Genomic DNA, 12,907 nt, shown 5'->3' on the forward strand with positions numbered 1-12,907 from the left:
TGCGCCTAATGCCAAAAATTAGAAATCCAATTACATCAACATGTTCAACTCTCTCTCTCTCTCCCTCCCTCTCTCTCTCTCTCTCTCTCTCTCTCTCTCTATATATATATATATATATATATACATACACACACACACACACACACACACACACACATACCACATTCATGTGTGATATGTGATCTGGGTTGCAATTTAATATCAAATATTTTTATTTAATTTTTAAAAATCTCAGAATTCTGTTGAATTTAATATTTTCACATTTACTATTTCTAATATTTAAAATAAAACAATACGTGACCTATCTTAAAGAAAAGTAGGCTGAGGTTCGATTCAATTTGTAGCTGCAAATTGCCTTGCAAAATTAATGTACCAGCTCACACTGCATCCAACAGTACATGGAGTACACCTTGCAGCATGTTATTTGAAGGACAATATTTGTTTTCCATAAAACTGCCTTCATCACCCATAAGCCTGTTTGAAAATCCATTTATATAAAGCAGCAATTCTTAATGTCACTGTTTTGTGAGTGATAACACAATAGCTAGCTCATACGTCAAGGGGAATTTGTTCATTTACTAATTCATCCCTAGTCATAACAATAGTAGTTAAACTAGAACTGAGAGCAGGTTCGCCTTGGAAACCTGACTGGTGTTAATTTAGGAGGCTGCGGTTCTGCCATCATCTAAGAGGAAATTATGTGAAGGACTGTGAGCCGCCTAACTAAACTCAGCAGGAACGGAACTCTAACATGGTTAAAGGGGAAGAGAGCAAATGCTTCAGAGATATGCCTAAATCTAGGAAAGACAGGGAATAGGTACTGGGTCCTCTTCCATTCTTATTTCTTCTAAATGTTCATGAGGCTGAACTCATGACAGTGATCTGCACAACTCTGTATACCTATCAAAATGATGTACTCAGCATCTTAAGTCATTCAGAACTGAAAGTATAGCATCGTCAACAAGTAGGAAAAATTCGCACCTTCTGTGCCCTCTTATAACTGAAAAGCTTCTCTCTAAGGGGCTGTGTGAACTACTGCTGTGGACCACAAATCAATAAATCATGCTTATGAATACTTTTTTTCATATTTTAAACATATAAAAACCACGTTTTTCTTTGCCAAGGTTAAAAAACATTGAAAAATCTTGATATTAATTGATATTGTATATAGAGGCTGATCAGGGAAATTCAGATTCCCTGGTCATTTTGAAATAATAAAATCCATTTACCTGACAATGTTTCCTGGATCTACCTCAATCATCCACATGCAACGCAGATTATTGTCATACGGAAAGGGATAACCAGGAGATAAGATTCTTCCTGATGATTCTCCTTTAAAACGACCTCCGCATTCAGCTAGTAAAAGATTAATTCAATTTTAAGTCACAATTTAATGCCAATCTTTCTAAACAATCTACAAATTTCTCGAGTATATATTTTTTCACCTGAAGGAAAATAGAGATTGGTTTCTCCTCTTATTGAAAGTATATATTTGTATATACTTTCTCAGATTTAAGGAATTAATTGAAGCAAGAACATACTGTATAATAAAAAAAGAATCTCAAGTCAGATCATATAAAAATAATATAATAAACCTAATTAGGGAATTGAAAAAGTACACACTCAAAACTCCGAGTTTAGGCTTCCAAACATTTTAAGATGTGTTGTTAAATAATGATAATGTAAAAAAGGGGAAACAGATGGCAAGTTGCTCACTGCTAGTTGATTGTAGGCTGAATAATTCATCATCTTACTACCTCACCTCTGAGAAAAACTAAGCTTTACTGCAGTCCCTCAGGCCTTCTAAATTTCATTGTCCTTTTATTCCCCTTTAAATCACTCTAAACTCTTTCACTTTTAACCTCCCGAAAGTCAAAATGGCATTTTTATTAAATTTTTCTTCAGTTAAATCTAGTTCAGTTTTGATTTAAACTGAAATCAAACAGGTCTCTAATTTTTATAAAATTTATCAAATTAAAAATGTAACAATCATCATACAATATAATAAAAATTTTATCTTCTGAGGAATTCCCTCTCCATTTTAATAATATTTAATATATTGGGATATCTGGAATGATTTTACTTTGATAAGCAAATAATCTAGAAAGAATTCTCTTTCTAGAGAAGAGGAGAAACTAAATAGTTTGTTTAATTGCTCTACATCTCTAAATCCTAGAAACCACAGTGTAGTAATACATTATACGTTTGAAAATTTTCCAGATTATCATAGTACCAAAAAATAAACCAAATCCATATTATTTTACTTCTTGCTTAAATATTTGAATATACTACTATATTTCTTTTGCTTGTTCTCTGCAGTGTTACTGTCTTACTCAAATTCAATGACTGAAGTAAGCATCTTGGATTTTGTTTTGTTTTGTTTCGATTATTAGAGCAAAGAAGGTCAAAGACAGAAAGTTTCAGCATTTGGAAAAGACCTAATAACAATAGAATATCATGGTTCAAATCTGTAGGTTCTATTCATGTAGGTAAAATTATCTTAAAGATTTTAGGTGTTACATTTTAGCACACTATGATGGTTAGTCTTATGTGTCAACTTGGCTAGGCTACAGTACCCAGTTATTTTATCAAACACAAGTTTTGGTATTGCTATTTATAGACCTGGTTAACATCTACAATCAGTTGACTTTAAGATTACCCTTGATAATGTGGGTAGCCTTCATCCAAAAAATTGGAAGGCCTTAAGAGGAAAAGTGGAGTTTTCTAGAAAAGAAGAAGTCTCTCAAGCCTGCAGCATTAAGTCCTGCCCGAGTTTCTGGACTTTTGGCCTTCCCTCTGGATTTTGGGCTTGTCAGCTCCCACAACTGCATGAGGCAGTTCCTCAAAATAAATACATTTCTTGATGACAGACAGACAGACAGATCTATATCTAGATCTACTAATCCTTCTTCTCTGGAGAACCCTAACTGATACACATACATACAGAGGGCTAAGCAAGTTTATTTTGTATTGCAACATTAGCTTAATTTAATTTATGATAATAAACAAGTTATTTTTAAAGTAAATAAAAAGATATCTGTATTTAAGAAGTTACCATCACTTATTGAGGTTTTTCTCATTTTTTAAGTAAAAACTTTGTTGGACAACCTAGAACTCTATAACTATAATAATTCATTTTTTCATCATTTTAATGATTTATCACTATTATTGGCATATATTTCTTATGAGAACAAATTTGACACTTCATTCCTCCAGATTAATTTTTAAACAACTTCAAGGCAAACTGGAATTTTAGGTACTGTGTTTATCTTTTTTGTTTTTGTGGTTTTTTTTTTTTTTTTTTTTTTTTTGCGGTACACGGGCCTCTCACTGTTGTAGCCTCTCCCGTTGCGGGGCACAGGCTCCGGACGCGCAGGCTCAGTGGCCATGGCTCACGGGCCTAGCCGCTCCGTGGCATATGGGATCTTCCCGGACCGGAGCACAAACCCGTGTCCCCTGCATTGGCAGGCGGACTCTCAACCACTGCGCCACCAGGGAAGCCCTGTGTTTATCTTGAATTTAAACATACCTCTTCCTTTTTCCATATTTCTTTGCTACAAATATTATTGGTATTTTGATTTCAAATGAAACAGTATGATATACCATAACATTGGGGTTCATATTCTGACAGAAGTCTTACATTTGTAGATAAAAATGAAGGTGTACAGGTTAAAGTTCTTTGGCTATGGCGTCTCAAAAATTAATTTTTGTTTGCTCAATGTATAAGCTACAGAAACATAATTACCTAGAAATAATCCACATAATTGAGAAAAAGATTTTTATTTGGCAAAGGCAAAAAAAATAATCATAATAGATATTTAAGGTTAATGGGCATAGAAAATTATGATTTTAGGCCAGGTGGTAAAGCTATTAATTATTGCCAGTAAAGAACACCATCTAAAATAGAATTTCATCTTCTGTTATCATGGAAGTCATAGCATGACACACCATGTGTCCAACTGTTTCAGGTGTTATTCCTGATCAACCATCATTAGAAAAAAAAAAAAAAAAAACCTTCACATGAAATCTTGAGCAGTGTCAAGTCATTAAATTTTGACTTTGCAGATTCATAAACATAAAGTTCATTGATTCATTGCAAACAAAATTAAAATCTTCTTTCTGATCCCAGACCAAATGTCCTATTTGCATAAAATTTTTCCAAAAAATGAAAAATGTCTTCACCTTGGTTTAACATATAAGGAAAATATATGTTTTTTAATGTATTTGTTTATGATTCAAATTTTAAAGACAACATGGAAAGTCAGTATTTACAAGTTTATACTTTTGTGCTATTGCAACCCTTAATGACTTTCTGAATATATTTCATATTCACATCAAAGAACATAACTTCAGAGAGAACTAATCAGTGCTACATTGTTCTCATAACCAATGACAGTGGGTTGATTGTTGGTCATATTCCAGAATCTCAAGCTTTGTCAATTTAGGTTGTTACTGTAGTATTATCCTCATAATCTATCCAAAATTCAGATGCCATCTGAAGGAAAGCACTATAATTGCACTCTGGTTAGATAAAAGTATGTTTGCTTTCTGTGTGAATCACTGTTTTAATAAGCCAATAGAAGTCTCATGTCATCAAAAACACTGCAATTAGTTGCAAGACCTCTAATAACTAGCATTTCATTTTTTCTATTTGAATTCCTTCAAGTTTTGTGGAGATTCCTATGTTGACCATATCAACTAAGAAACATTAAAATTTATCTCAAAAGGTCCGGGTCTCCAAACTCATCAAATTGTATACATTAAACATGTGCATTTTGTAAAGATACCAATTACAACTTAATAAAGCTGTTAAAAAAAAAGTTTAAGTCAATTTTATCCATATGGGCCTGACACAGAATGGATTTGTGATTCCACAAATGCCATTAAGAAATAAGAATTGCTAAAGAATCATGTTTGTTCCCTACTGAGGAGTTAGTGTTTTGTTTAAATGTTTTGATATTGTTTAAATATCTTTTCTTGTCCTAGTATTCCAGCCTGGCACCTATTTGATATTGGAGCAAAAAAAGAAAAAAAAAATCAGATGTCTTTATCAACACTTTTCTATCCACCCTGCTTCTCACATAATACCCAGTTATTTGTTAATCACTCTAAAGATGGTAGCAATAAAACTGTACTCCAGCTATACAAACAAGAGAGAAAATGATCAATCTATAGCTTCATGTAGGCAATATATCTGATATCACTGACTCTCACATTGCCTTTTGTTACTGAAATTCATTTAATTATGTCATGATACATACACATAAGAAAAACATATGCACTTTTAGTTTTAGAAAAAGTGTATAAATAAAGACTTTGAAGTTATTGAGAATAGTTTACTGTTTTTTAATCTAGCTTGATACCAGCATAAGCAATAATTTTGTATATAAAAACAAACCTAAAAAAAACCCCAACAAACACAAAAAACAAAACTGGTCAGTGTGATTCAATAAATGTGTATGATTAAGAGTTTCAGCATATTTTTGTAGTGAGTTAAACTTTATATCAAGATAAGAGAAACATAATGGCTTCAAACCATTTTTTACCCAAAAAAGAGAATGTACTCACTGGTAAGATTATGAAAAGAACCCTCTCACTCTCCACAAATCTGAGCTATGAATTCATTAACTTTTTGATTAAAGTATGAGTTGTGTGTGGACAGATTGAATAACTTGAAAAGGTACAGTATATTTTAATAACACTTCCATAGAACTATTTCATGAAAACCTAAAGCAGTATCCTACCAATACAGGATGGCAGAGGATAGTCCCATGCCCTTCTCTCCCCTGTCATGCACTTGAGAAGGCTACTTCCATGGAGAGTATAGCCTGGATTGCATCCATAAATGATAGTGCTACCAGCAAAATGGCCTTGGTCACTGATCTTGTATCCAAATTGTGGAATGCCAGGATCCTCACAATGTGAAAGTTCAAAACCTATGAGAAAATACAAGTTTATTAAAGACAAAATTTAACAGGAAGATTTAAAACTGTACAAATCATCCCTTTTTATTTTTTTATATGATTACATACTTTTTCCTGGTTTTATTACTCTTACTGTATTTAATTTTGTTAGTTTACAGCCACCATAGAGAGCTTTTTTTCTCAAAAATTAGAATTTGTTGTATTATTCAACTTTAGCAATGCCACCCCGTGGTCTATATGACTATATCATAACTTATAGTAGTAAGATTCTTGCCTGCTTCAAGTGATTTGCAGCCAATAGATTCTGACCAATGTAACTATTATGATCAAATAATGAAAAACTAAAATCCATGCAAAATATGTGAAATCATAACTGTCCAAGTAACAAATATCTCCACTGCAAATATAACTTTAGACTGCTTTACTTTTATAGTCTTAGAAGAAAGTGAAATAGCCTTATATTTAAAATATACTTTATCAAGAGTTAATGTAACACAGTAATCAGTCTGAAGAACTCTGAATTTTTATTTTCTGCCTTCTCCAGAATGTACGACTCTCAAAATTTCTCACAAGGAAAAGAAAAAAGTGTAGGGTGTAGAGAACATATTTTCGATTTCTAAAGGGTTGGGGCTTTCCACATGACTTTTGCTGGAAACTTGTGATCTTGGGCTAAGTGTAACACTTGAGAAGTTAAGTTACAACTGTTTGAGTAGTGAGAGCTGCAGAGATGAACCTAACTCTGAAGGGGGTTTGTGTTTACATTTCAAGGAAGAATGAGACCCAGAACCTTACAGACGTCTCTAGATTATAAAACTTGGAGACACAGGCTAATCTGACTATTGAAACCCTAAATTTACATTCCAAAGGTTAGAATAAAAACCGAGAATTCTTTCTATCCCATCTCCAAAGAGCAGAAGTTTTTTTCTTCCTCCTTTCAGGAGAGGAGTTAAAGACAACTATCTTAAGCACACTACGTGCATTTTTCTTTATTCCTTGTCCCTGGTCACTCGTGTATATCTTTCCATCTGATTTTCATCGTGTTACTACAGGGGTAAGGACTGGGTCAAAGGGATGCTGACACAGTTATTATTATTACTATTATTATTATGAATTATATCACTTAAATGATAATAATTAATCTCTGTAGATCCAGAACACCTTGTGTGCATATTCAGAATAAAATTAATAAAGATGAATATTAAAAAAGTCATAGCACAATTCACTATTAAGATATTGAAAGAACTAGAAAAGGGTACTTCAGAATGTAAATCAAACATTACACTAATTATTAAAATCTAAGCTCCCTAGCTAAGGAATTCTTCTGCCCTTAATGTTTTACAAATTACATAAATGTATGATAAATGTAAGATATAATGAATGCACCAACAATAATGAGGTGCTAAATTATATCAATTATAGTTTCTGGGACTACAGGACTATGATAAATATCCCAGATAGCTTCATGAATTAGGGAAGTCTGTGATTTCAAGACAAATAATATTTGACAAAAGGACAACTTTTATGTACATCTTAAATCATATGATAATCAAAAAGAGATTTGTATCTCTTTTGTAGGCACAGATCCTTGACCAAATTAATCTAAATTTGAACTAGAAAGCAAAAAAGGATGTATTAGCTCACCGATGACAAATCACTAATTTATAGTACTGACTTCCTAGAGTGTCAAAATAAACATAAAATTACCAGAAATGTACAGCTAGAAGTACCGAATTTATACTATAATTTCTGTATGTTAAGGGCTACACTAGCTCTTGGAGAACAAAAGGAGCTCTTCCTGGTCTCTTCTAGGGGTTCTTCATCTTTCCCTCCTCTGTTAACCAACAGAATTATTTCACACACCTTAATTAATTTACAATCATTTGCTTCTTTTCTTTGTTTTCCTATAGACTGGACTTATTTCACTTTTTTTCTTTTTCCCACAATGCCTACCCAGCACAAAATCTGGCACATAACAGATGTTCAGTAATGTTCATAAATGAGTGTGATTCTTAGAGGCAATTATCTCTAGGAGACAACTGAAAAATAAGCTAAGATAATGTTGTTGAGAAACTGAAATTTATGAGACACTTAAAAAACCTTCAGGAATTTCCTATATGGATCAATCTGTGACAGCCTCATTAGGGTGAAAATATGTTAAAATAAGGCAAATGCAAACAGCTTCAAAAACAGAGCCATACAAGAGGTTAGAAGTTGTTAACTCAAATTATGACATATATGAGATATAAAGGATACATGGTCAAGCAAGTCAGTCTTTCAAAAATAGAAGTAGAAACAACAGAAGTAGTAACAAAATTTTTAGGACATACTACTTTGTATGGATCTGCACACTTAACACTACATTTAAAATGTCCCTGCTTGAAAATAACAAGTTTGAATTCCTTTTACCAGACATAATATTCAGTTTATTATTCAAGATTCAGCCACTTTTGAGTTTTACCACATATCATTTATCAAAATAAAAATGGAAATCAAGCTTTCTTTTCAAGGTTTATTACCAAATATTACCAAATGAAAATTCATCCTCCCTTAATTTGAATGCTTTGTAAATGTGGTTGGCAATTGCTGGTGATGAGGTATAATGGAGATATTCTTTGTAAATTAAGATAATTTATAATACTTTGCATTGTAGATGAAAATGCACATGGACAACAGTATATAAGCTACAAAGCACAACATAATTTAGTCCAATTTGGTGGAATTATTGTTGCTTATTCATAAATATTCAGAACTGTCTTATCTTTATGGAAACATTCAGCTGCCAGTCTTTTCATTGAAAAGCTCAAATACTTCAAACTGACAAAGACGTGCATGAAAAAATATATACTATAAATATTCACCATTCCTTGTGAAATTTGATACTCTGATGAAATGAAAATTTCTAGAGCACAAAATGAACTGAAAATCCTCAATTACCTAAATCCTTTTGACTTGCTGAATAACTTAAACTGAGATCTAATTCCTTTCCTGCCACCATATAGCAGATTTCTTTAAGGATTTCTAACATTTTAAAGTAACTATTTGAAATCTACAAGACGGTAGAAAGGATAAAACAACAACTTCACCATCTGGTACTATTGGATAGTTGCTTCGGATTAATAGTAATATTAATTCAGATTAGTTTTCAGATTAACATTTATATTAATTGGTTCATATTCACATTAATATTGTTATTAAGAAATAAATAATGCAAAACAAGTTAAAACTCCTTTTATGTCTGTCTCCAATCCCTTTCTGGTCTTTCCCTACTGAGAGCTAGCAAATATTCTCAATTAGTATATTATTTTCACACATAATTTATATGTTTAACACATATCTATGTCTATGTATGATTTGCAAGCATCTGTACATTTCATAAATTATACAATTAAAATAAAAGTCTTTTAAGCCTTTATTTTTTGCCCAGCATTGCATTTTTACTTTTATATTTATGCACACACATACACACACATTTTATTTATTTTAACTACTAATGATATTCCATTGGAGGTATACTCCAAAATTGATTTACTTATTCTCCAGCTCATGGGCATTTATATTGTTATATTGCTTATATTATTCATTGTTATAAAAATGCTATACTTCTATGTCCCCATTTGCACGTATGCAAGTGTTTCTATGGTGTATGCACCATGTAGGGATTCATAGATCATTTTCTCCTCAAGATTAAATCAAAATCTGCTAATCTCTTATTTAACTTCTGCCTTGGCCAATGAAAGATAAATAGTTCAATCCCTGCGTCAACATAATTTCTGTTCAATTTGTTTATGAATAATTGTGCATTCACATAGGGTGATGTTATATCTGGTTAGCAAAATAGTAGCAATAGTACAATAAGGCAGATGGCTTAGAAATATAAATGATATCTGAAAATCACTTATTGAGTGTAAGTAAGCACTTTTGATGTAACTAAAATAAGAAGGTCCTTATATGGTTTATTTCTTTGAAATCCTCCTAAAATGTAAATATATATTTAATACTGTTAAAGTGAAATTTTAGAGTATTGAATGGTGAATGAAGATATGTTAACTTTATGTACTAAAAGTAAGAACTTTCAAATTGCTAAATATAAAGGGAATTAGATTGTTAATAACGAAACTGAGAAAGTAATAAGATAAATGTTAGAGAAACATATCCTTTTTTAAACCAAAAACCTTAATAAAAGTTTAAATAATAAAGCAATATTCTACCATAATCTTAAACTCTATAGAATTCTTTGGTGGATTTAATACATTATATTTAGCAGAATAATCTTTAAGAATGATATTTAATATTTGGTTATTAAATTCCACTTAATCCACGAGTCTTGCAAGAATAAGTCTTATTTTAGAATTCTTTATATTTAAATGAGGATGTATATAAAGCAGAATGTCATTTTAAAATTCACAAGCAGAAAATAATCTACAACCATACATAACACTGTGATAATCCTCTTTGGTTCAGACATAAGGAAAATAAAGAGAAGAAAGCACTGAAGAAAAATTATGCATTCCTTTTTTCTCACTAATAAAAAAACTGACACACTTGTCTCACTAATCAAACTAATAATCAGACATATCAAACTTTGAAATGACCAACTTTATAAGAATGCTTTAAGAAGACAATCCTTACAGTTTTGAGTCTTGAAAAGCTATATACATTTAATTTAACTTTTTAATTCTATTTGTTGAGTAACTTTTAATGTAATTTATTAACATATAAATTATATCAAATTATATACGTAAATTAGCCATTTATATAAATATATCAATAGTAGCAGCATAATAAAATTTTGGAAAATCATTAAAAACAGTTACTTTTCCAGCAACTGTTTAAAAATAAAAAGAAGTTAAGAGTTTAAACATACAAACAGAAAAGCTTGGGCAAATGATTGCTTTGCATTTCCAACTGGAGGAATAGGAGATAAGGTAAATAATTATTTTTTATTTTTAATTGCCATTGTTCTAAATCCCATGTATAAAGTTCTGACTAGAAAATATGTTACTCAAAACCTTTCCCACAGTTTAATCTTTGGGCATGAAAAAGTAAATGATATTATTAAATATGCTAGTTTGTGTCTTGTACATCTTAAATTTATACATCATTCTGGGATAGTGGGATTCAGCTTTGCCTGAATGTTAATTTTTAGCCATCAGCCAAATTTAGTATATGCATAATTGGCTCAACCTAGACATATCTAAAAACTGAATTTTACTAGATATCACCAAATTTCTCCTATGTGACTATACCAATTTACATTCTCCAAAGTTCATGAGTTTCAAGTTCTTCAAATTATTATCAACATTTAGTATCATACCACTTTTTAATTTTTACCAATTTTTGCAAACGTGCAATAGAAAATTATGTTGGTTTTAATTTTCATTTCTTAATTTCTATCCAGCACTTTTTTTCTTTTGCTTATTGTTACTGGAATTACCTCTACTGTGAAATATTTTTGCCCATATTTTCTTTTAGACTATATTTTTTAATTGATTTGTAGGATTCCTTTCTATGGAGTTATGTTTTTCTATTATATTGTAAATATCTCCTTCTAAAATATACCATTTAAATTTTTATTTATGGTATATTTCCCTATAGAGAGATTTGTAATAATAATAATAATAATAATAATAATAAGGACTGGGACTTGGTCAGTAAAACAGAAGCCACTTAGATATTTTGAGTTGCTCAAATTCAATACAAGAAATTAGAGGGAAAATACAATGAAATTCAGAGGGTGTGAAGGTCAGAAGATCACTGCTGGTTTTCAAGAATCCAGGAGTTCAGGGAAGCTGCTGCCACATACAACCACCTGCCAGCACCACACTCTTGCCTGCAGATGCTGGTGGAAAATAATGCCTTCTTTATCCACCTACCTTTCAGCTCTCACATGTTTGCCTTTAATTGGCAGAATCTAAGCAGAGATCTTGGCTGGCAAGAGCAGGGAAATGCACTTGCCAGATTTTTTGTCTCTACACTTAAGGGAAGTGCTTAGAAGGGCAGGAATGCTCCTGAGTATTGAGAGATTTTTGCTCATGTATCTTCTTTAAGAAATCTTTCTTCACCTTAAAGACACAGCTATTCTAGGCCACATTTTTTTCTAAGCGTTTTAAAGTTTTGAGACTTGCATATGTCTTCAATCTGCCAGAATTTAATTTTATATAAGGAGTAAGTTAGTAGGTCATTAGATATTTAAGCTCAAAATTTACAAAGCTTTTGGAATGTGAAGGCTATGAAGATGACTCTTCTGTTATTCTAACATGAAGAAATTATATCCAATATTATATATATAAATGACAGGTAATCAAGAAATATTTTTTCAATATTTTAGTTAGAATACCTTGTACTATATAATGCAGCATTAGTCAATATTTCCTTTATTGCCTGGTTAATTTTCAAGATTTAAAGAGTAATAGAAATGCCAAATGTACCTGTTAAGTAGTTTATAGGATACGGATTTACATAGAGTAACATTGTTGCTTCTGTGTAATTTACTTATTTTCTACTTGCATTTGCATTGAATAAATTATATACTAAGAGTAAAGTTAGAGTTAATAGGTCATCTGATTATTTTCCATTGTTAACATTGTCAAGACCATATTGGTAACTAAATTAAAGAGTTTAAATAGGGTAATTTATTATATATTTAAAAAGCTAGTATGCAAGAAATGTCATCACAAGGTAGCTATTGCCCATGTTTAATTTGAATATAAAATTTGAAATGGCCATGTTCCGTGTGGATTACTAAACTATTTCAAGCAACAAAACTCAAAGGCTAAGAACATCCAGATATATCTGAACTATACCCTTGGGATAATGGACATTTTCAAATGGGCTTTTTAGAAAATTAAATGTGCAGAGGTGATAACAAGAAGACATCTGGGCCCAGAGGTAATGCCTAATGGCTGGGCATCACGGACTTTTGCCAGATCAGCTTTTGAGAAGACAATGCTATAATCTATCAAAAAGGTGCAATTTAGCTCTTT

The 12,907-nt window shown here is 31.5% G+C and overlaps 1 protein-coding gene across 3 annotated transcripts in view; it reads right to left on the minus strand.

Annotated features, from left to right (window-relative positions):
- Positions 1 to 12,907, minus strand: part of CSMD3 (CUB and Sushi multiple domains 3) — a gene marked incomplete at its 5' end in the record, with an annotated part of 1,086,230 nt that overhangs the window by 308,299 nt on the left and 765,024 nt on the right. For all 3 annotated transcript variants that reach the window (XM_079722286.1, XM_079722285.1, XM_079722284.1), the window contains 2 exons: positions 1,230 to 1,356; positions 5,745 to 5,936. In XM_079722286.1, coding sequence (XP_079578412.1) covers positions 1,230 to 1,356; positions 5,745 to 5,936 — 319 coding nt within the window. The remainder of the gene's footprint in view (positions 1 to 1,229; positions 1,357 to 5,744; positions 5,937 to 12,907) is intronic.

This window comes from Hyperoodon ampullatus (assembly GCF_949752795.1).
Source record: "Hyperoodon ampullatus genome assembly, chromosome: 17".
Lineage (NCBI taxonomy): Eukaryota > Metazoa > Chordata > Mammalia > Artiodactyla > Ziphiidae > Hyperoodon > Hyperoodon ampullatus.